Raw genomic sequence first — 23,588 nt, 5'->3', positions numbered from 1 at the left:
TGACCACCAAAATTCCGCTTTCGTTCTTAGACAGCAGAACAATCGGCATGTAGAAATCTCTTTACTGCAGTGGAATGCAAAGCAAAGGCAAAGCCATCTCCGTACAGGTCTCGAAGGCCCTTGAAGGAGTGTAAGGTAAAGGCTTCCACTATCCTTAGCCTCGGCAGTAAGTGTAATAGAGTGGATAGCCCCATCTTTACTGCCTTTGCTTTTAGGAATTTGGTGTAGGCTGGGTGAACCTCAGGGCCATGTGCAGTTCCAGAAGCGGAAATAGAGTTTCTTAGAGTTTTTGGGAATTGAACCCGAGTCCTTCCGGGTGAACTTAGCACGTTCTTACCACTAGGTATCCCCATTACAGTGGAATTATATATAATAAAGACAAGTGGTGCCAGAACAGACATAGATTACTTCCTATGTTGAATGAAGAAGATTCAAATGCCAGTGAATTCGGTGGGTGTTAGAGTGTTTTTAATATGTGCATGCTAGTTAAGTAATTAATCAAATTTGTTTACGATTATTTCCTCCTCAAATCTTTTAGTTCAAATTAAATTAATGCTACATCAATTTGGATCTCTATTATCAGTCATGGAAGATATTAAAAGAAGGAATTCTGAAAGATCGATTTTCTTGTTTAGGTTCCCACGAATGTAGTCATATATTTTCTACCTTGAGGACTGTAGGTGAAAATGGAGATGGGGGTAAAATCCAATGTAGCAGCTGAATTGAATACTTGGTTCAAGGAGGAGGATGCTGAAGAATCACGAGGTGATACACGGTGTACAATATCTACTGTATACCACCACTTACTAGACCAATGAGCCGTTGCCCATGCTTCACGTACTAGGACGTAACTATAGTAATTCACACCATGAACCACTCTTATAACTGTAGTGATATTATAACGTTGAGCCTTTGTCCAATCTTCAAATCAGCCATAAATATTTTCATGTGTGTGATCCCATGTATATTGAATGTTTCATTCCCGCGTCCGTGAGATTCGCTTATATTTAGTAACTAATTTCAAGGCATTTTCTTGTAGAAATACTTCACTGTAATATTCAGTGTATCATTTGAGCTATAGTACCAACTCTGATGCACAGCATTCTGTGACAAAGAAACCAAAACTACTGCAAAGACATATATTAGAACGTACATTGACGGAAAATGAACATGTAAAACTGGCACCCGTAGCAAGTACAAAATTTTTTGTGAACTTCTACAGTATATTCAAATTGCCCAAAATAAAACTGTATTAATGTGAAACAGAGCTAACACTGTTACAGATGTATACACATCTTTGGGAAAGAGGAGTTTCGAAGCCAGAAACACCGAACTACTGGAATCTAGGGCAACCCCTTGGGCTGGGAGAGAGTGAAAAATTATAAAATCGTCATTAAAACAAATCAATAAACCTCGTACTTGTGTTCGGTGGTGAATGAGATACAGTATATTCAGATGATTCGGTAGAGAGGCATTTCCATTCTGAGATGTGGGTGTAATTGTGCGCTTGAAGGCAAGGCTGAGCTCGTCATTTGAGTTGAGACTACTCTGAATTTCAAATATATCCTAATTCCACCTTCTTTGAGTGTCTGTGAGATTCGCTTATCTTGGGTAACTAATTTCAAGGCAATCTCTTGTGGAAATACTTCAAACTCCCTTTCGTTGCCCTCTCAATAATATATATTGCTACTCTAAACATTGTATAGCCTATAACACGACATTGTGTCTCAGACTGTCCTGTACTCAGTGCATGTTAAAGGATATCATACCCCGTTCATATATTTAACACCTGACAGTTCATGGCTTTAACGTTGGATTATACTTCGGAAGAGCTGTTGTAAGATTAAACTAGACCTATGACAGAGTATGAATATTCTGACCTTGGGCCAGAATGGAGGTACTTCAAAAAAGTATCATTAACGCTCACGTAAGAAAAATTATAACCGATTTTGCATTTCAAAAAAATTTTTCTCAGAATTACATATTATTTTGTTGATATGGATATGGGCTCCTCGGTATGGGGTGTTTAGCTGTAGGCCTGTATTCGGAAGAAAGTGCCTTTGAAAGCAGTTTTTCAAGATTTTTCATTCTCACACCGCACACATTTCGAGACTGTGACGGCCACTACATTTTCCAGTCCTAAACCTTATCTTATTTGCAAGACAAGTAGCTGGTCGAATGGTTAGGTAAGGAGTAGACAAAAATCAAGCCAAAGGCATACGTCAGTTATAGATACGACAGTATCACAAGAGAGAAGGTATTGCCTGAAGGACTTGTAAGGAAAGTCGAGATGATGTACAAGGAGTATATCAGCTACAGCTACGCCTTGTGTTAAAGGTCATCGGCGATATTTTGAAGACGATACAAACCTACTGTAGTTTACTCTGTTACCGATCTCGATTGCTGCAGTCGCTTAAGTGCGGCCAGTATCCAGTAATCGGGAGATAGTGGGTTCGAACCCCACTGTCGGCAGCCCTGAAGATGGTTTTCCGTGGTTTACCATTTTCACACCAGCCAATGCTGAGGCTGTACCTTAATTAAGGCCAGTGCAGCTTCCTTCCCATTCCTACGCCTTTCCTATCCTATCGTCGCCATAAGACCTATCTGTGTCGGTGCGACGTAAAGCAAATTAAAAAGAAGACGAAGAAGAAAAGTTTACTTTGTTAGTCTTGTCGGCATGTACTCTCCACCCAGAAAGATTTTCTCTCCCGCATTCTTATCCGTCTACACAGAGTAGTCTATTTCACTACTAAAGTATACTAGATATCTTGTGTATATACCTTCTAGATAGTGTAGTAGGGTGGAAGTTAGCTTCATTTTTCATATTACCGATACGTATGTATTTATTTACTAGTTAAATGCAAGACAGGGACAAACATACCTAAACTTTCCAGGTAAAATAAATCATCTATATACCTACTGGGAGTGATCTCCATTTGGCTTCCTCTTGCAAGGATAGTGTTTCCTGTTACTGATCCATTAATTACGAGCTTCCACTTGGCTTGAATTTAGCAACTGACTGGCCATAAATAAATTAATAAACCCATTAATACTTCCACGGGTTTAATAATAATAATAATAATAATAATAATAATAATAATAATAATAATAATAATAATAATAATAATAATAATAATAATAATAATAATATCAGCAACCAAGTACAGCTTTGTGGCCCTTACTCTCGTGTTTTTCTTCTATTTGGACCGCCATTAAAAATAAAAAGATACATCTTGACACACCTTCCACATGAGCATTAGAAAGGGGTCTATAGCGCGTGAATTACCCGAAAGGACGTAAAAGTGACTTTCATCCTACAAGTAGTACAGCCACTGAATAATGGAGCGCTGTTACATGACCGGGTCACACAGACACGCAGAGAATACTGCGTATCGTGCCTCACGTGACGAAACACGATTTGACTCCGCTCTCGAGTAGGCGACATTACAATATTAATGAAGACGGACTCACGTAGGTGATGTCTCAGTCCTTAACCCTAGAAAACAAATCTGCTTCGAGCTTTGGTCGTCCTTTACACGTCGAAAATGCTATAAGATTTTGACTTAGGCCTATACCGCGAAACACTTAAATAGCAGTTCATTTTGAGGGTTTCGCACAAAGCTGCGCTTTTAGTATCAAAAAACATTATATATTATCTATATAAATAAATCTAGAACAGGCATTTGATAATGCTCATTGACCAAGCTACTTGAGATTCTGGAGGTGGTCGGGATCAGGTACCGAGAAAGAAGAATTATCTACAATCTATATAAAAAACAATCTTCAGTTATAATGTTTCAAGGTTTATATAGAACAGGCAGTAAAAGGAAATCAAAGAGGAATTTTGAAAGGGAATCATAATCCAAGGAAAGGAAATCAAAGCCCTGAGACTTGCCGATGATATTGTTATTTTATCTGAGACTGCAGAAGATATGGAGAAGTTGGTGAATGGTATGGACAGAGTACTGGGTGAAGAGTACAAGATGAAAATAAATAAGTCCAAAACGAAAGTAATGGAGTGCATTCGTACCAAGTCAGGTGATGCAGGAAATATTAGATTAGGAAATAAAGTCTTAAAGGAAGTAGATAAATATTGTTACTTGGGTAGTAAATTAACTAACGATGGCAGAAGTAAGGAGGACATTAAATGCAGACTAGCACAAGCAAGGAAAGGCTTTCTTAAGGAAGTAAATTTGCTCACTTCGAACATTGATTTGGGAATTAGAAAAATGTTTTTGAAGACTTTCGTTTATACAATGTATGGGAGTGAAACATGGACGATAACTCGCTCAGAAATAAAGAGAATAGAAGCTATTGAAATGTGGTGTTACAGAAGAATGCTGAAGGTGAGATGGAATCATGAATGAAGTGATACCGAATCGAATTGGTGAGAGGAGATCGTTGTGGCTAAATTTGAGGAGAAGAAGAGAGAATGATTGGACACATCTTAAGACACCCAGGACTTGTGTAGGTGGTTTCTGAAGGAAGTTTATAGTGTAGGAACGGTAGGGGTAGACCAAGGTATGAATATGAAAAGCAGATTAGAGCAGATGTAGGATCCAGCAGTTATGTAGAAATGAAAAGGTTAACACAGGTAGGGTGGCATGGAGTGCTGCATCAAACCAGTCTGTGGACTGATGACTCAAACAACAACATATGAATACCATCATAATTTTATCTGTATGCTTCAAAATTTGCCTTTCTTTATCTCGGATTACGTGTACTAGACAAAATTAATCTTAGATCAAATAAATCTACTTGTTCATTTGTTTGTTTGTTGAGATATCATAGGGAAACGACTCGATGAAATTTCTTAAAATTTAGTATTCAAGTTCAGTGATATCCGGTTTTTAAATTTATTTTCTCTCAGTCATTGCAGGTTTCCATAAGGAAAGGAATATTATTTTCAACAAAAAAGAAGTTATAATATAATTAACTCGAGTAAAATGTTAAATTTTCCGAAAATTTTCATATCCTCTACCTACACATATGAACGATATAAATGACTGCACAGAATTTTCTTGAAACTTCTCAGTGCGAAAAGGATCACATCCTGACCTAATTGTTTAAAGATTGTAAATGACTTGCAAATACTTAGGAACGTCTTTGGAATAGTCCCATGGGTACCGATTATTAAACCAAAGACAGAGACTTTCTTCAATTCGTATTTCTGTTTGAAGTATTCAGCTACCGGTTCATAGATTTTCTTTTCCTCGCGGTAAATGTCTTGTGGCTGCACACATTCTATTTTGAATCGGATGGTTGGATCGATTATGAAATTCAATATAAAACTTACTCAGATTATAATATCCAATCGTTTATGCTTGATGCGTTCCACCGTACAGTGAATAATAACGGAGAAATTCTCGATTACTACATGTTTTCCAAAATTGCAAAAATAAAAAATCGGAAAAGCAAGTTCTATCCAAAAGATTTAATGAACCCTTGGACTACAAGGTCATGGGTTCAGTACATAATTAAAATTACAAATGTCCACTGTATCTGATACGAATTTGTATTGCTTGGTCTATCAACAATGAGTTGCTGACGTGGAAATACTATTCAGTTGTCATGGTAACGGAATAAATTACGATTGTGGCGGTTGTTATCGTAATTATTGTTTTATAGACTACTGCAAAATCGCGTGTTCATTAACCGTCGTCGTCCCACGCTTGTTGATTAGGAAGATAATGATTACTATCGAAATCAGGAGTTAAGCGTAGAGGAACTATCATTCAAAGAATGAGGGGAAAATTAATCACACATGTTAGGCCTGAAAGTCAAGACCTCTAATACACTAATGCAATGCCGCAAGCCCTCGATCAAGAATAACGACACTGAACAGCTATTGTTGTTAGTTGAGGTGTCTTCTGCTGCTACTCATCTCCGTTAGAGGATATTACTGTAGCAATTATATAAAACTAACCCGTTAACGATGGCTACACCATAGCGAGTTAATACTAAAGGAGTTCTCATCGGAAGGCTGACAGAGAGCTTCTGTTGAAAGGTAAATGGTCCACAGAGACATGTTTCACGAGAGTAAACTTGTTATTTTGTAGGTGACAGAATTTAAGGCTCAGCCTCAAGGGAAGTGAGGGTGCTGAGTGGTTCATAGATGTAGGACCACGGGGACGAGACTCGAGGGACACGCAAGCCCACGCACACCATGCCATTCACGTTATCATCTATCTATCTATCTATCTATCTATCTATCTATCTATCTATCTATCTATCTATCTATCTATCTATCTATCTATCTATCTATCTATCTATCTATCTATCTATCTATCATCTGATTTTAAGGCTATCGTCCAGGTGGTAGATTCCCTATTAATTGTTATTTAGCTTTTTCTTAAATGTATTCAAAGAACATTGAAATTTATCGAACATTTCCTTGGGGAGTGTATTCCAATACCTTACTTCTCGTCCTATAAATGAATATTTGCCCCAATTTTTCCTCTTGAATTCCAACTTTGTCCTCATGTTATGATCTTTCCTACTTTTAAAAGCTTCGTCTACTAATGCCATGCCAGCTCTCCGCTGACTGCTCGAAACATACCACACAGCCGAGCAGCTCGTCTCCTTATTCCCATTACATTATCGTAACACTACTCCTTTGTCGGGAATCACCCAGAACAAATCGTGCCGCTTGTCTTTGAATCTTACCCAGGTCTTCTATTAAGTAGTGTGGGCCAAATACACTACTCTAATTGGGGTCTTACCAGAGACTTATACGCCCTCTTCTTTACATCATTACTACAACCTCTAAATACTCCCATAACACGTTTCTTAACAACCTTGTAAATATGGTTACCGTAATGAAGATCATTTATTATATTAACACCTACGTACTTACATCGTTCCCCATGACGTACTATCACCCCATCAACACAGGAATTATTATTATTTTTTTTTTTTGCTAGTTGCTTTACGTCGCACCGACACAGATAGGTCTTATGGCGACGATGGGATAGGAAAGGCCTATGAGTTGGAAGGAATCGGCCGTGGCCTTAATTAAGGTACAGCCCCAGCATTTGCCTGGTGTGAAAATGGGAAACCACGGAAAACCATCTTCAGGACACAGGAATTAAAACCGAGCGTACTTTTCCTCTTGGTAAACTTACAAATTGAATTTTCATCCCATTTACCGCCAATGCATTATCCCCTGTCCATCTCACTACATTGTTTAAGTCCCCCTGCAGTCGTCCACAATCCCACACCTCACTTATTACTCTACACAGTATATTATCAGCCGCAAATAACCGTATCTGGAATTCCAGTTCTTTATTAATATAATTTATATTTATAAGAAAACATAAAAGTCCAATAATTATGTATTTGTTATTGGGAAAAATTCCTGTCGGCGTTTCAATTTGTCTACATCGAGTCTTGCTCAAGACATTTAAATTCACATGCTAGTTGACAGTTGGTGTTTATGTTAGTGAGTTGCACTTCGGCAGTAGTGACCACAATAGGATTATTATTATTATTATTATTATTATTATTATTATTATTATTATTATTATCATGACAATAGCTTACTTTATGCATTATATACACAAATTAAAATATAATTTAATGTTAATGTCCATTTAACAGAACCAGTGCACAAAATTAGCAGTCATTTCTCTTTCTGTATTTGCAGGATATTCCAATGATTGTCTGAATTCCAGTGAAATATTTATACGTGTTAAGCACTACCCAGAGAAGTACAGCTTAAGGTATGCTGCTGACTTGAGTACCTCAGTTTTGTTCCGGAAATACAGGAAAATTAACAACGACATCATTTGTCCTTTACAAAGTGGCATTACCGCTACTAAAGAGGGTAGAAAACTCACCAGCCCTACAGATAAGGGAAGGAAAAAGTTCCACGACACATCAATGTGGACGGAAGAGTGGAACATGTATTGCACAGTTGTCTGGATGTATGGAAGAAACCCTCTGGATTCGACCTTGCATGAAAAACCTGGTCAAATTTAAGGACAGAGTGTAGGTGATTGCCATATTTCAGCAGCCTTCTTTGGGCAAAATACAGATTAATACAGCTGGGATTCTCTTCACAATAGTATAATGAAATTTTCATCACATACACATGGAATGCTTTTAACATTTATTATACATTTTAAGAGTCCTAATGCAATTAGTTTACCTGCATTTAATTTTTAAATATCATGCTCGCTACGTTTACTGAAGATCATACGTTTTCATACCCCAGAATGGAAAATATGATTCATTCATTTCATGAAAGTATTTTTCAATAAATAGTTCTAATACGATGGTCAACATTGCATTGCTCTTGTAACCCATATCTGGTACCAGTTTATGTCTCTCAAACGTTTACGTTTTCTAAATATATTTGTGGAAGACAACAGAAGTTAGGATGTACGTAGTATGGACCTTGTGCCGATAGATATAGCTGTGTACATGCGCCATTACGACTAATATGAGACAGTAACTTCGCTGATAGAAACGTATTTATCTTTTAAAAAAGGCTCAGAAGTCATGGTCCTGAGATAACCATTCTATTTTTCTTGTAAAGAAGACATAAATGTCTATAACTGGTACCAAAATCAGCTGTTGGGACATTCTCGTTTTCTCAATATCGCTGCGAATGACAGACAGAAAAGCGATGTTATATGTATATATGTTACCGATGAAATGGCACAAAAGACTGATCACTTCACTTGTTACCTAGGCCACGATTCAAGTGACTGGGACTTCTAGTAGAAATGAGAGGAAATAGTGCAATGGTTATGAGAGATGCTGCCATGCCGTGAGTCATTTGGTGCAATAATACGACAAGTCCTGGAGATGTCCGTTTCTTGCACCAATATGTTAGCACATTCAAGTCCATATTATGGTATAGATCTGAATTTTGTGAATGTAGTTGTAAAGTTCTTACACTAAGTGATGGAACAAAGAATGAACTACTACATGGGCATACAATCACATTTTCGGCCAAAAGTAGACTTACCTGGTTCTTGCACCAAGCTCTTCAGTTCCGTCCTCTAAGTGATCCTTAACTGGTACCACAGGAGACGTGCACGATGGTGTTGTGACAGAATAGGAACCCAGGCTAAAGGCACAGGTATTCATAGCCCTGCTGCAAGAAGACGGTTCCCAGTGGTACATGTGCACAACCCTGGTGCCACATGAATTCGTATTTCAGCTGCGGATGCGTTATGTTCTGCCAGTAACGCCCTGTCCGGCTCCATTGCTAAATGGTTAGCGTGTTGGCCTTTGGTCACAGGCGTCCCGGGTTCGATTCCCAGCAGGGTGGGTAATTTTAACTATCATTGGTTAATTTCTCTGGCACAGGGGCTGGGTGTGTGTGTAGTCTTCATCATCATTTCATTCTCATCACGACGCGCAGGTCGCCTACGGGTGTCAAATAGAAAGACCTGCACCTGGTGAGCCGAACATGTACTTGGACACTCCCGGCACTAAAAGCAATACGCCATTATTTTTTAGTAACGCCCTTACAATAGGCCTATCTTCACGAATGTCTGTACTACGCAGTCGTTTGGAAACTATGTACCTGTTCAACTACCGAGCTTGATAATATTACCATACTATCGAAGCATCATGTTCAACGTGTGCAGCAATCCATTGATATGCCCATCCTGCCTCCCGGAAATCTCGCAATGCGACCCCTCTAAACTAACTATAATTGCACAACAGTTGCAGGCTGTTATGTGATTTCAAAAAGTAGCCTACATGCAGCTCGCCTCTAATGGGACACGAATTTAGTCGTATGCATCGTTGATCGATTATAATTCAGACAATGTACTGGTTCTCTGACTCTTGAAACACGTATTCGATGTAAACTGTAAGTGTACAGCAAACAAGGATAATTGAAACACAAATAAAAGAATGCTGTAGGTCACGGCAACCTATATCGTTACGTTTGCACTTCTGATATCGAACTGGCTACCTAACTGCAATCAATTCAAGAATGTAGTGAGGAATATTTCAAAAGTTAATGAGATAATGCTGAAAGACACGGCATTCTAGATCACTATGTGTGTACATCTGAAGACTGACATTCTGGTAAATTCAAGAAAGTAATGAGGTGTACTAGAGTCCATCATCGTGTTCTTTGATTCAGAGCGTCCCGGGTTTCATTCCCGGCTGGGAAGAGGATTTTAGGCGCGCCTAGTTAACTCACTTGGTTCGGGGACCAAGTTTTGTATTTGCCTCAGTGTACATATCTCAATAAGCATTCATCTCATCGCACAACCTACTGCGCCAAGTCCACGTGTGACACAAGGCACATCACAACCCCACTAACGTGCGGAAAACGGGGCGGAATAATAATAATTAGGGCTCGGATGTTTATGCAGTAATAGGTTAGAATGCAAACTTAATGAAGCGAGTAATAAGTAGGGTCTACCCGTATGACGGTTATGCTATGAGGTTTGCATAAACATTAGGGGTTCGGCCCATTAGAACCCCTAGAATTTATGTTACTCCCACTACAAATTATTTAGTAACAAAATTACTTAGTAGGAAATGTCTACTAGCCCTCTCTAACGTAATGTAATTGGAGTAACAGAACTTCTAGGGGTTCTAATGGGCCGAACCCCTAATGTTTATGCAAACCTCATAGCATTACCGTCGTGTGGGTAGACTACTTATTACTCTTTTCAGCGAGTTAGCATTCTAACCTATTACTGCATAAACATACGAGCCCTAATAATAATAATAATAATAATAATAATAAGTAGAAGAATAAGAAGAAGGAGAAGAAGAAGAATAATGTTTGAATCCTACCGTCGGCAGCCCTGAAGATTGTTTTCCGTGGTTTCCCGTTTTCAAACCAGGCAAATGCTGGAGCTGTACTTTAATTAAGGCTACGGCCTTTACCTTTTCAATCCTAGCCCTTTCTCATCCCTCAGTAGTCGAAAACCTCCGATGTTAATGCTACGGTTAAATAAGTAGCAAAAGAAAAAAGTTAACAAAAAAATTTGAAATTTCAAGGGAAATGTACTTTTGTTTCACCCTTGAATTCAAATTCTTCAGGTTATATATACATTTTCAAACCCAGACATACCATGAAATCTTACCTGGAGCCCCAGTTTCGATCTTGAACTCATCCAAAGATTCGCTAACTCGTGAACTCAACCAGTGAGGTCTCTGCTATGAGAGACAGCGGACTCGATCAAGAGGAATAAGCAATATGGACGAGGAAACCTGTACGCTGAGAACTGGGCACTTCCATATCCGCACACCTTTTGGCTAAACAGTAGTCTTCTTGGAAGACCAAGGCTCTCTTTGGGCTCGATATACTCGATAAAGTTACATTTGTAGGTCTTGAAGAGGAGGTTGAAATACACTAACTGGGACGGACAAACAAGCTATACAGGATATCTGTCACCACTTGTATAAAAATGAACTATCAGTTAGTAGTACACGAGTGAACAGTTTAATAGATTAATCATCGCGGAAAATTGAAATGTGATGCAAAATAATTGAGTATAGATTGATGGTGCAATTAAATGCTAAACACTGCTTTTACACCCGTGATTTAGCCACAAATTGAATAAAATTTAATGTTACCATACCATATAACCTCTTCTTCTCTTCCGATAAAACTGAGAGTAGAGAGCACACGATACTAATTCAAAATTTAAGATAACCAAGTACTGTGAAATTTTTTGTTCTCGGCTATACTTCGCGTAAAGCTGGGTGATTTAATTCGGAATGAAACCCGACAGATGCAGCCAGAATCTGGAGAGCGACAACATGTCTATTCGATACTCCATGTCGTACGCTGTTAGGTGATATATTTCGATATTTATCGAAAATGCGTCCAGAAGCTTTGGAGTGACATGCCCCCTCCACCACTCCTCCTCCCCAACCACCCCCGTGTATGATTTAGGCTCTCAGGAAAAATAATTACAGTTCTGCTTTTAAAATCGTATATACATACGATACTGTATTTTACAAAACACAGTGCCACAGAAAATCCCTCACAGCCACGTCATGAATATCCGAGCAAATGTGCTTATGCTTCCTACGAAGCATTGCTAACTACAAACGGAAAATATTAGATTCTATCGGTAGAATAAATTGAGAACACTCTGAGAAGCAACCTATTCGATAACAGCTGAATTTGAAATTTCACAGTAGTAGAAGCATAACTAACAGGCGCAGTAGTAATATTACTACTGTCGGGTGCACAGCGTTTAAGATCTTTGCGTGGAGAATGGCATTGCATGAAACTGGTGCAAGGAATAGAGAACATAAGCCTTTGAAATGTGGTGTTACAGAATAGTATTGAAAGTGAGATGGGTAGATCGGACCCCAAATAAAAGGAGGGAGTGGATCGAATTGGTGAAAGAACAACGATTTGGTGAAATTTGATCAGAAGAAAGCCTAGATTAATCGGTATCTAGGAGTTCTTTAGTCGAGGGCAAGAATGGTAAGGGAAAGCCAAGACGTGAACATAACAAACATATTAGAGTGGTTGAACCATGCAGTAGTTGTGTAGTGATGAAGAGGTTGGCACTGGATCAGGTGATGGGGACAACAGCATCAATTTATTCTATGAACTGATGACTCAAACAACAAGACGAAAACATTCAGTTGACAATTTCCTTCCGTTAACCACTTCATAAACGAGTCCATCTTATAAATAAAGAACAGCATTGTGTCGTCCCTCATAGAATTCAAATGAATATGTGTCTCAGTCAAATTTTATTGACAGCTATCTCAGAGAGCTTAAACCTTCAGAGTATCATGTAGCAGAGATTAATGACTAAACTTCTTTCTAGCTTCCTTAATAAGTCAGTTTAAACAAACGAATCAGACCAGTTTTATTACTCCCAGATAGAGAATTTGTCGACGAGTGTTGGAACTCGTTAACATTCACGGGATAGGAGAACGCAATCCAGGGAGATTTATTCATTTTTGACTTCCCTGGTTGCGGTACAAATACATGCAAAGTGTAAGTCTGCTGTCAAGTATGACTTTAATTTCAACAAAGACAACTATATTCCGGATTTAAAGACAATAATGAGTTATAATATTTATCTATCTTGACTGAAGAGAACGATGTTGCAGCATCTCCCCCAGGAAACGAATTATGGAACATCTACCACGCCTGAACTGACCCAAAGTTGGCTGGAACTCCACGAGATAAAGAACTGAATCTAGTTTCAGGTATGAGGTGGACATTTGGATTTTACCCTCAGAGTACCGAGCGATGATAGATTTATCGTTGTTTCATACTTGTGTGCAAGTTATATCGTTGTTTGAACAAGTGGTACTTTCGTTCGTCACCAGATGGCTCACTGAGCGCTAGCCTTCTCAGTGGGAAGGGACGACACCATCTTACCTCAAAGTAAGATGTTTCCTGTTCAATGCGTCTATGTTGCGAAAGTGCCCTACGATGTCCTGTAACTGTGGTTATAACTGACGTATAGAAGCATCTTACGTGGTGCTTTTATAGAGAAAGAAATTTGAAACATTTAATTCCCAATTATGTTAACAGGGAGCAAAAACGTTCACTCATCTCCACGCAACCAATCTTTAAACTTATTTAGTTCTTCTTCTGGTTTGAACAGTGTTGTTGTTTTCTGTAAATGTAAGCTGTACGGAATGTACAGAAAAAACAATACGTTTCAACCTGAAACAAGAAAGAAATAAATTCTACACACCATGGAAGCTTCACTTCTAAAATCTGTAAACTGCATGATGTGTTTACATTCAGCACAGAATCACTTCTTAACTCTGAATATTTGTGTGTGGTATTTTCTGCACTCACTTCCTTGGACAAATGCATGGCAGATAAATTAGGGTGTCTTATATATGACGGTTGGGGCATACGTCACGGTTTTCCGCAATTTTCACAGTGCTACCTCACAATGGCCATATGTCCTGGATAGCACAGCACGAGATGGTGGCGCGTTGGCCAGGTACCACGTACAGGGCGATGGGACTGCAGTAATGAGTCAGGCTTCGTGAAGAATGGACATGACGAGGCTTGAACAGCGTTCGTACATCAAATCGGCCGTTCGCGGGGTAGCAATGCAAAAGAATGGCATAGAGAACTTGTGGATGCTGTGGGGAATAAAGTCTTCCCATGTCGAACTGTTGCGAGTTGGGCAGCAGCATTTCAGCACGGGACGTGAAACAAGCAGCGACGTGCAACGGTCCGGAAGACCGCTTAGTGTCCGGACTAGGTGCAGTAACTGCCCAGTGCATGGACATGGACACATACTACTTGAGTTACAAGCCGAAACAGTCATTGAAAATCGAACCATTCACAGAATTTAACGGAAAGATCTTTATCTAGGCTAGGGGTGGGAAATACTGGAACGCCCGCCATACTCACCGGACTTTCTCCGTGCGATTTTGACTACATCCCCAAAAGTGAAAGAACTATTGTGTGGGAGACGCTTTGTGACACGAGAGGACATTACTAACGCTGTGAAACACGTGACAGCAAAATTCGCGCGAGTTGAGGCGACTGGTATCCACCGTCTTCCGCATCACTCTATTTTTTTGCTATTAGCTTTACGTCGCACCGACACAGATACGTTTTAAGGCGACGATGGGATAGGAAAGGCCTGGGAATGGGAAGGAAGCGGCCGTGGCCTTAATTAAGGTACAGCCCCAGCATTTGCCTGGTGTGAAAATAGAAAACCACGGAAAACCATCTTCAGGGCTGCCGACAGTGGTGTTCGAACCCAGTATCTCCAGATTATTGGATACTGGCCGCACTTAAGCGACTGCAGGTATCGAGCTCGGTTCTCCCACATGGTTGTCAGCGCGTTGTGGGGACTACTTGGAGGGTTTACCCTATTGGTTACTGTACTCTGAGACTGAACATTATGCTGCACAGATATTTTTTGACATACAGTTTCCTACCTTATTATCCTACATCTCGTAAACCTACTCGATGTTATTCATACATTCCACAGCACCTTACGCTCCATATTTCCATTTGTCGGGTAGATGTTGATTTAGGTGCAATGACATTCCTATATATTTAGAAAAATAGTAAAAATCCTCCCTTGAGAACAGGGAATAAATTTCCAATGGGAAGCTATGAGGATTGGGGTTTTAGGCATGAAATTTTTTTCTCACAACATCAAATTAATAGCTTCATAGATTAATAATATTAGCATGGAATGTAAGTAAGAAACCTCCTGATTGGACTAAAGCCGTAATTGCACGTATTTATAAGCAGGGGAATGGGAGGGATTCCAACAACGAGGTATTCGTTGATCAGTATGCTAGGCAAGGCATTTTAGAAGGGAAGGTGTGATCAATGGTTGAGAGTACGTTGGATGAAAGCCAGTGTGGTATCAGAACACAGAGAGGCTATCAGAATCAGGTATTCAGTATACGCCAGGTAATTAAAAAATGCTACGATAGGAATAGACAGTTGTGTTTAGGTTTCGTAGATTTAGAAAAGGCATATGCCAGACTACCGAGGGAAAAGATACTCGCCGTACTGAAGGACTATAGGATTGAGGGTAGATTATTAAAAGCAACCAAAGGCATTTATGTTGACAATCGGGCTGTAGTGGAATTAATGGTGGAGGGAGTTCTTTATTCAGGGTACTTACAGGGGTTAGACAAGGCTGTAATCTTTCACCTTTCTAGTTCATAGTTTACATGGACCATCTACTGAAATGTATTCAGTCGGAGGAAGGGATCAATCAGGTGAAAACGTGGTGACGACTTGGTCTTAATGGCACATTCTTCCGAAAGTCTGTAGTCTCATATCTTGAAACTTGAAAATAGGTGCAGGGAGCATTTCAAAGACTAAAGTGATGTCAGCAGGTGAGAAATCCAAGAGAAGAGAATGCAAGCTTGTGAATAAAAGGCTGGAACAATTAAGTTATTTAGGATGTATTTTCTTCCAGAATGGAGGTATAATAATTGAGATTAAATTAAAGTGCAGCAAAGCAACAGTATTTTGTAAGATAATAATAATAATAATAATAATAATAATAATAATAATAATAATAATGGCGTATGGCTTTTATTGCTGGGAGTGGCCGAGGACATGTTCGGCGCGCCAGGTGCAGGTCTTTTGATTTGACTCCCGTAGGTGACCTGCACGTCGTGATGAGAATGAAATGATGATGAAGACGACACAAACACCCAGTCCTCGTGCCAGCGAAATTAACCATTTTTGTTAGAATTCCCGACCCTGCCGGGAATCGAACCTGCGACCCCTCTGACCAAAGGCCAGTATGATAACCATTTAGCCATGGAGCCGGACATTTTGTAAGAAAGAAGTCGGGTCTCGGATAAAACTACCTTCACACTGCTCTGTTTTCAGACCAATTTTGCTTTACGGGAGTGAAAGGTGGGTGGACTCAGGATATCTTATTCATAAGTTAGAAAGAAATAGACATAAAAGAAGCGAGAATGATAGCTGGTACAAACAGATGGGAAGAATGTCAGGAGGGTACTCGGAATGATGAGGTAAAGGTTAAGTTAGGAATGAACTGGATGGATGAAGCTGTACTCATTAACCGGCTTCGGTGGTGGAGTCATATAAGGCGAATGGAGGAGGATAGACTACCTAGGTGCATAATGAATTCGACCACGGATGGTGAGAGACGTAGAGAGAAACGACGATGGTTAGACTTCCTAATGATTTAAAGATAGGAGTTATATAACTAACGGAGACCACAGAGCTAGTTACAAATAGAGGATTGTGATGGCGTTTAGTAAATTCACAGAGGATTGCAGACAGCGTTGAAACGCATAACAATCTATAATGTTGATGTATACTACTAATAATAATAATATTTCTTGTGGCTACTATTATCCTGTAAGGCAGACCCTTTAGCGAAGGTGATCAGTGTCTGGCATGTATAAAAAACTAAAACAACAAGTTTTGGATATTTTGAAAGAATTAAAGCTGGGCGACAGCGTAATGCACTTCTGGTATGTAAATAAAAATGAAAAAAATAGTTATAACCGAAATACTCAAATGTCAAGTATAAAAATTATGTAACATATAAACTCAAAATGAATCATATATTTCTCATATATTCTTGAGATCAATTCGAATTTAAGATTGCCAGGCTGAGTGGCTCAGACGGTTAAGGCTCTGGCCTTCTAACCCCAACTTGGCAGGTTCGATCCTGGCTCAGTCCAGGTGGTATTTGAAGGTGCTCAAATACGACAGCCTCGTGTCAGTGGATTTACTGGCACGTAAAAGAACTCCTGCGGGACTAAATTCCGGCATCTTGGCGTCTCGGAAGACCGTAAAAGTAGTTAGTGGGACGTAAAGCAAATAACATTATTATTTATTATTAATTTAAGATTAAGCTTAGAATAACTTGAAGAGGTTTCTTCGAAGAAGTTCAGGTTACCGTCTGTGTCAAATTCTCACTACGTAAAATAAACATTATTGGAACTATATATCAAGCACGAGATAATGAGTTTTCTCCTGTACAGAGGCTGAAAATGTTAACTTATTACAACAACATAAAGTAATAATAATCATCATCATAATCAACATCATTCCCATAGAGGTGCTGAATGTACAACACAACTGAATACTGTTCCTGCGTATCAGAGGATAGCACATTATCTTATTGTCTTCCGACTTCATAGGATTGCTAAGTATGAACTAGTTACTAGCTTAATATAGAAACGTGAGAGGAAAGCTCTAAATTGATTAGTATTTGTGTATGTTGGGTATTCAGCCCGAAGGCTGGTTTGATCCTCTGCAGCTCTGCCAACAGCTGTCATAAATAGCCTAGGCGTCACTGAAGAGGTGTACTAGGGAAATGAGAAGTGATGTAGTTTCCCGTTGCTTTCCTCACCGAGCCAGCAGTTGTTGTTATTACATATCAGTTTGCCAAGCCCACTGAAATGTATGCACCAACCGACCATATGAGCGATATTTTCACACCATTCATAGCAAGGACAGGCTGCATAAGGAATGGTATTACTAGCATCACTCATACCTCAGTCACTTTCATGTTGTCAAAGCCAAGGATGAGACTGAGACAGGTCAATGAAAGTAACAAATTTGATATAGCCCATACCAGAAGACATAGTGTACTGTAAACACTAAATCTCGCCAGCAAAGGCATTATTAGTATTTATAAAAACAAATAAAATAAATAGAAGCTTTGTAGACGTGATGAACTGTACTGTTCGCACTGAAATATAGCACTTCCACCCAACGAGAGAAAAATACAACTCTTCTTGTACCTGTAAGGAAGTGAGTGAAAGATGGAAACATATTGAGTCGGAGGAATAGATGTACACTGTATAATGCCAAAAGAGGTCGTGCAAAAATTAACAATATGCATAGCTTCAGTTAACGGTTCAAACTATGTGTCTAGGAATCTCATTCACTTAATGAAAGATTTTCTATGTTAAGAAGTTCTGAACTTCTGAATATTTTGAGGCAAACGATGTTGTTTGTTGAGTTATGTAGTTTTTCATCAATAAGTGTTAAAACTTGCATTTTTCTTCTTCATGCACGTGTAGACATTATATTCAAGATTAGTATCCTCAAAAGAAAGAGGAACCAAGGAAGTCTAAGTAAAATAATTATCAGTTAATATTTCTCGACCTGTTACTTTGATATAGGCGTTTACGAAGTTCGTTTCAAGTAACAGCTTTCACGGTCACAGAGTACCGTTATTTAGAAAAGTAACTTCTGTTATATATCGGAAAAAGCAAAGTAAGTTTTCAAACTCAACTAGTTTACTTTTCAGAAATTCATGTCATCTTTGACAGAAATAGGAGCAACTAATTCTCGAGAAACTCATCAGTTGTCGAAGAGAAACTTTCAGTCTAACCATGGAATTTTAACTCGCTACGTGTGAAGACATCACGTTATTTCTGAAATGTCAACGATTGAAAATATGAAAAGTAAAAGGTGATTTTGCATAAATTTAATAAAAGAAACTTACAACTTCTGTCGGTTAACAAACTAATATTTTAAACTTCAATGTCCACAGAAACAGTAAAAATTATAAACGCAAAAAATTAATTAAACGCATTAAAACCTTTTACATTCATGGAATAGAATTCCTGATTCACAGATCATACTATAAGTTATTATATTAATTAATTTAGAACAGGAGAATTGGAACATTTCACGATATCTTTGTGTGATACGTAATTTTCACCGAGAGATACATCCTAAAAGCTAAATTTTATTATCTGGCAACACTTTCTACTCTCCGAAAATTAAAAAGCGGTATTTAAGTATGCTACATCTTTGCCTTATATCTATACGTGTTTCGAACTCATCAATAGTGTAAGTAGACTTTTGCGTGAGGAGGTAGATACACGCAACTTACAACAGGAGAAGTAGTTGGAGGAGATTGAGGGTAAGTAAAAAGGCACTTTCATAATTATGATAAAGGGAATTAAGTGTTAGGAATCACTTTCTGCCAAAATCATGGACATTGAAATAACTTTCAGTTTGTTTTTTCCAGTGCTCGCTTATTTTGTAGCATGAATTAATATACATCTTTCCAAATTTTCACACTAACTTTGTGAAAAATTGCTATATGATGGAGTAATATTGCGGTCACGTTTAAAATCAGCGCGTAAAATTATGTACAAATCAGTTGTAGCATTTCATTACATTTTCAATTACCGCAATTGTTAAGGCAGTGTTAACTAATAACTTGGTGGGATATAAAGCATATTTTGTAAACGAAAATTATTTCTCGTATATTTAGCTTTACCAAAGCTTTAGTTTAGTTGGTCGTATTGTAATGATTAATGATGTCTAATACACAGGTAAGGATTTATATCAGTTTTATCAAGTGTTTAACATCTATTTGTTTTTCTGTGTCTAATAATTGTCTTCCTATAACTGATTAGGTGATATTACGAACAATTTAAAAATTCGGTGACTTGAAATTTTTGGTGTCTGAAAGAGGATAGTTATTCGAAGAGAAGACATGTCATGCATAATCAGGAAGGAAGGTTAAGGTACTCACTCTTGGCCTCTGCGAACTCCACAGTCGCCAGTACAATCGCCAGGACTGCCACCATCATGAGAGGACCTGCTGCTCGTGTTGCTGCCATGTTGAGGAGTTGAGCAGAGCTGCCGGTACAAGTCTGGCCGAGCCGTGAGCTGCGCCCTTTTAAAAACCGGCGCCAGAGTCCGCCGCGCACAGGGCGCCGCGCCTGCCGCCCCGCCGTGGGAGTGGGGAGGGCACAGGACCAGGTGGGTGGCGGGGGAGGGCATATCACACTTACAACCCACATACTCCGGTGGTTTTTATTCACATAAAGGACCTAAGGTAGGAACCACAATTTGGGTTCGACTTCTGAGGTGCAGTCGGTTCTCTCTTGGCCTTCCGTTTCTACGCAACTGGATTAGATCTTGGCTGAAATCGGTGACATGTGAGAGTCTTCAAATGCGACAACTTGTACCTGAGGCTTCCAGGACATTAAAGAAGTCCTACGGAATGAATTTTAATGGTTGGGCGTCTCTTAAAATCTATCGAAATTGAAAGGGCAGTAAAGAAATCAATTATTTAATGTAATAAAGCTTGTAGTTTTATGCTCCTATTGATATCGTGATCAAAGCCACGGGACCTCCTGTTTTTCAGGATATACGAAACAAAGAGACATGACTTTTCATTCCAAAAATATCTACTTCCACTGGCGGAATTCGAGTCATGGCTACCTTGGTGAGTTGGTGATGATGTTACTTGGTCATCATACCCCGCCCTATGAACTCATTTTACGACTTAACTGTACTTAATAATAATAATAATAATAATAATAATAATAATAATAATAATAATAATAATAATAATAATAATAATAATAATAATAATAATATATTATTTTATTATTGAAACGCATAAAGATCTATAATGTAGATGTACGTATGTATGTATGTATGTATGTATTATTATTATTATTACTATTACAAGTGGATTACAGCATATACACATAGACCTTCAATACATACAGCTTAACAAAATCAAAGCGTTTATTTTCCTTACAATACTGGAGTACCCATGAATTTTCTCATGATCCTTGTCGTCGCCATTACCACCGCCTTCTGCATATTTTGCTATAGATGTTTTGGCATCTCCTGCTCTCCGAGTCCGTTATGCAGGGCCATTGCCATGATTCCCGTATTTGAACTTATGATTGGGATTGTTCTCACTTGCCTGATGTTTCTTTGCTTTTGGATGGACACGATTTATTCGCTGTACTTGAGTACCACTCCCTGGTGTTTTGATTGCAAGCTGTTATTATTTGATATCGCTGTATCAATTGTCCATGCCATTCTACACTGTTTGTCTATTTCATGAGACAGTGCGATTGGTAAAAATGTTACTGTCTCATTATTATTATTATTATTATTATTATTATTATTATTATTATTATTATTATTATTATTATTATTATTATTATTATTACAGTGAGCTCTCATTTGCGATCAACAGTAACTTAATTCTTAAGAAGGAAGTCAGCACCTGGACGAAACTATCTTTACATCGGTCTGTTTACAGACCAACTTTGCTGTACGGGAGTGAAATCTGGGTGGACTCAGGATAGCTTATTCCTAAGCTACAAGTAACAGACATGAAAGTAGTGAGAATGATTGCTGGTACAAACAGGTGGGAACAATGGCAGGAGGGTACTCGTAATGAGGAGACAAAGGCTAAGTTTTGAATGAACTCGATGGATTAAGCTGTACGCATAAACCGGTTTCGGTGGTGGGGTCATGTGAAGCGAATGGAGGAGGATAGGTTACCTAGGAGAATAATGGACTCTGCTATGGAAGGCAAGAGAAGTAGAAGGAGCCAAGACGGCGATGGTTAGACTCAGTTTCTAACGATTTAAAGATAAGAATTGTAGAACTAAATGAGGCCACAGAACTCTTAACAAATAGAGAATTGTGACGACGTGTAGCAAATTCACAGAGGCTTGCAGATTGAACGCTGAAAGGCATAACAATCTATAATGAAGATCATCATCATCATCATCATCATCATCATGTCCGACTCGTTGGCTGAATGGGCAGCGTACTGGACTTCGGTTCAGAGGGTCCCGGGTTCGATTCCCGGCCGGGTCGGGGATTTTAACCTTAATTGGTTAATTCCATTGGCTCGGGGGCTGGGTGTTTGTGCTGTCCCCAACATCCCTGCAACTCACACACCGTAAAATAACACTATCCTCCACCACAATAACACGCAGTTACCTACACATGGCAGATGCCACCCACCCTCATCGGAGGGTCTGCCTGACAAGGGCTGAACTCGGCTAGAAATAGCCACACGAAATTAATTAAAAATCATCGTCATCATCGTCATCATCATCATCAATGTCCCACTCCAGTCGCCCGGGTGTGTTTTATATTGAAGATATTATTATTATTATTATTATTATTATTATTATTATTATTATTATTATTATTATCGTGTCAATACAACCAGTAGTAATGATGAAATGAATGCACAAATAATTATTCATGCCAACTGTACGAAATGAATGCTTCATTGTTGCATTAGAGAGGCTTGTGAGTGAAATACTCGTATAAAGTGTAAACGTTCTATTTCCCACCATCATATTGAAAGGTATTGAAATCATAGTTATTAGTATAATTTATTCACAGTAGGAATTCGTAACTGTTGTAAGTATAACGTTAACTAAAGCTGGGTTTACAATTTGTCTGAATTTACACTATACTTACATAACATTAATTTGTATTAACATAGTGAACGTAATCAAGTACTGTATTATGGGATATGTTGATATGAATTAATATACGAGACTGTAATGAGATTTGTAACAGTATACGGAATCCAAACGTGGACAATGTTACCATAAGAACATGGGAGAGGAAAATCCTAGTGAAATAATATGTAGTTCAAGGCAACGGTTAATGGCGTACACGAATGAATAAGGAATTAAGCATTAAATAAATTAACCCATTATTTTTACCACGACAAAAATCAGGATGTGGGAATGATAGGTACATTTCATAAAAGTTCTAAAGGAGAGAGCTGTAAATAGTGTTCTAGGGTAAACCGGATAGTAGACGATATAAAGGAAGATGCAGAACAAATTAATGTAGAGGATGACCTTACGAAAATAAGAGTGAAGAGATGGGCAGCGGGAGATTTTAATCTAGAAGATGGAGAAGGGGGTGGGGGCAAGGGATGTGAAGGAAGAAGTGATCAAACAGTATGAGGGCTGGCAAAGAATAAAGAATGAACATATTTTGCTTGTACTTTTCTAAATATAAAACACATTCTTTTAATTTCTGAATATTATATAACATTAGATGAAAAATGTACTGCTACCTAGCCGAGAGGGTAAATGCGTGCTCGGTTCACTCGAAATGACTTTGGATCGATTTCCCTTAAGGAAGTTGAAAACTTTAAAACCGAAACTATCACTTCTGGAGAGTCACATGATTTTAAAGTTCACTCAGATTCCACATACACTAAAATTTAGTACAAGATTAAATTCTCGAAGCAAAGGCGTCCGAACTTATCACAATTCGTGTCAACAGCCTTCATGTGCTGTACAGATTCCGATATAAACTGTAGAAAATCTACGTTTACCTACACCTCAAAAAACAAACGAACAAACTGCCATTTACACAA

At 38.6% G+C, this 23,588-nt stretch overlaps 1 protein-coding gene across 1 annotated transcript in view; it reads right to left on the bottom strand.

Moving 5' to 3' along the window:
- The window catches only part of LOC136864225 (neuropeptide CCHamide-2), a 495,148-nt gene extending 475,072 nt beyond the window's left edge, over nucleotides 1–20,076 (bottom strand). The window contains exon 1 of the mRNA XM_067140951.2: nucleotides 19,950–20,076. Coding sequence (XP_066997052.1) covers nucleotides 19,950–20,037 — 88 coding nt within the window. The 5' untranslated portion in view covers nucleotides 20,038–20,076. The remainder of the gene's footprint in view (nucleotides 1–19,949) is intronic.
- Between the last annotated feature and the right edge of the window lie 3,512 nt (nucleotides 20,077–23,588).

The sequence above is a fragment of the Anabrus simplex genome, chromosome 1 (assembly GCF_040414725.1).
Source record: "Anabrus simplex isolate iqAnaSimp1 chromosome 1, ASM4041472v1, whole genome shotgun sequence".
Lineage (NCBI taxonomy): Eukaryota > Metazoa > Arthropoda > Insecta > Orthoptera > Tettigoniidae > Anabrus > Anabrus simplex.
The sequence above is the reverse complement of the archived record's forward strand: the minus strand, read 5'-3'. Positions and strand labels throughout refer to the sequence as shown.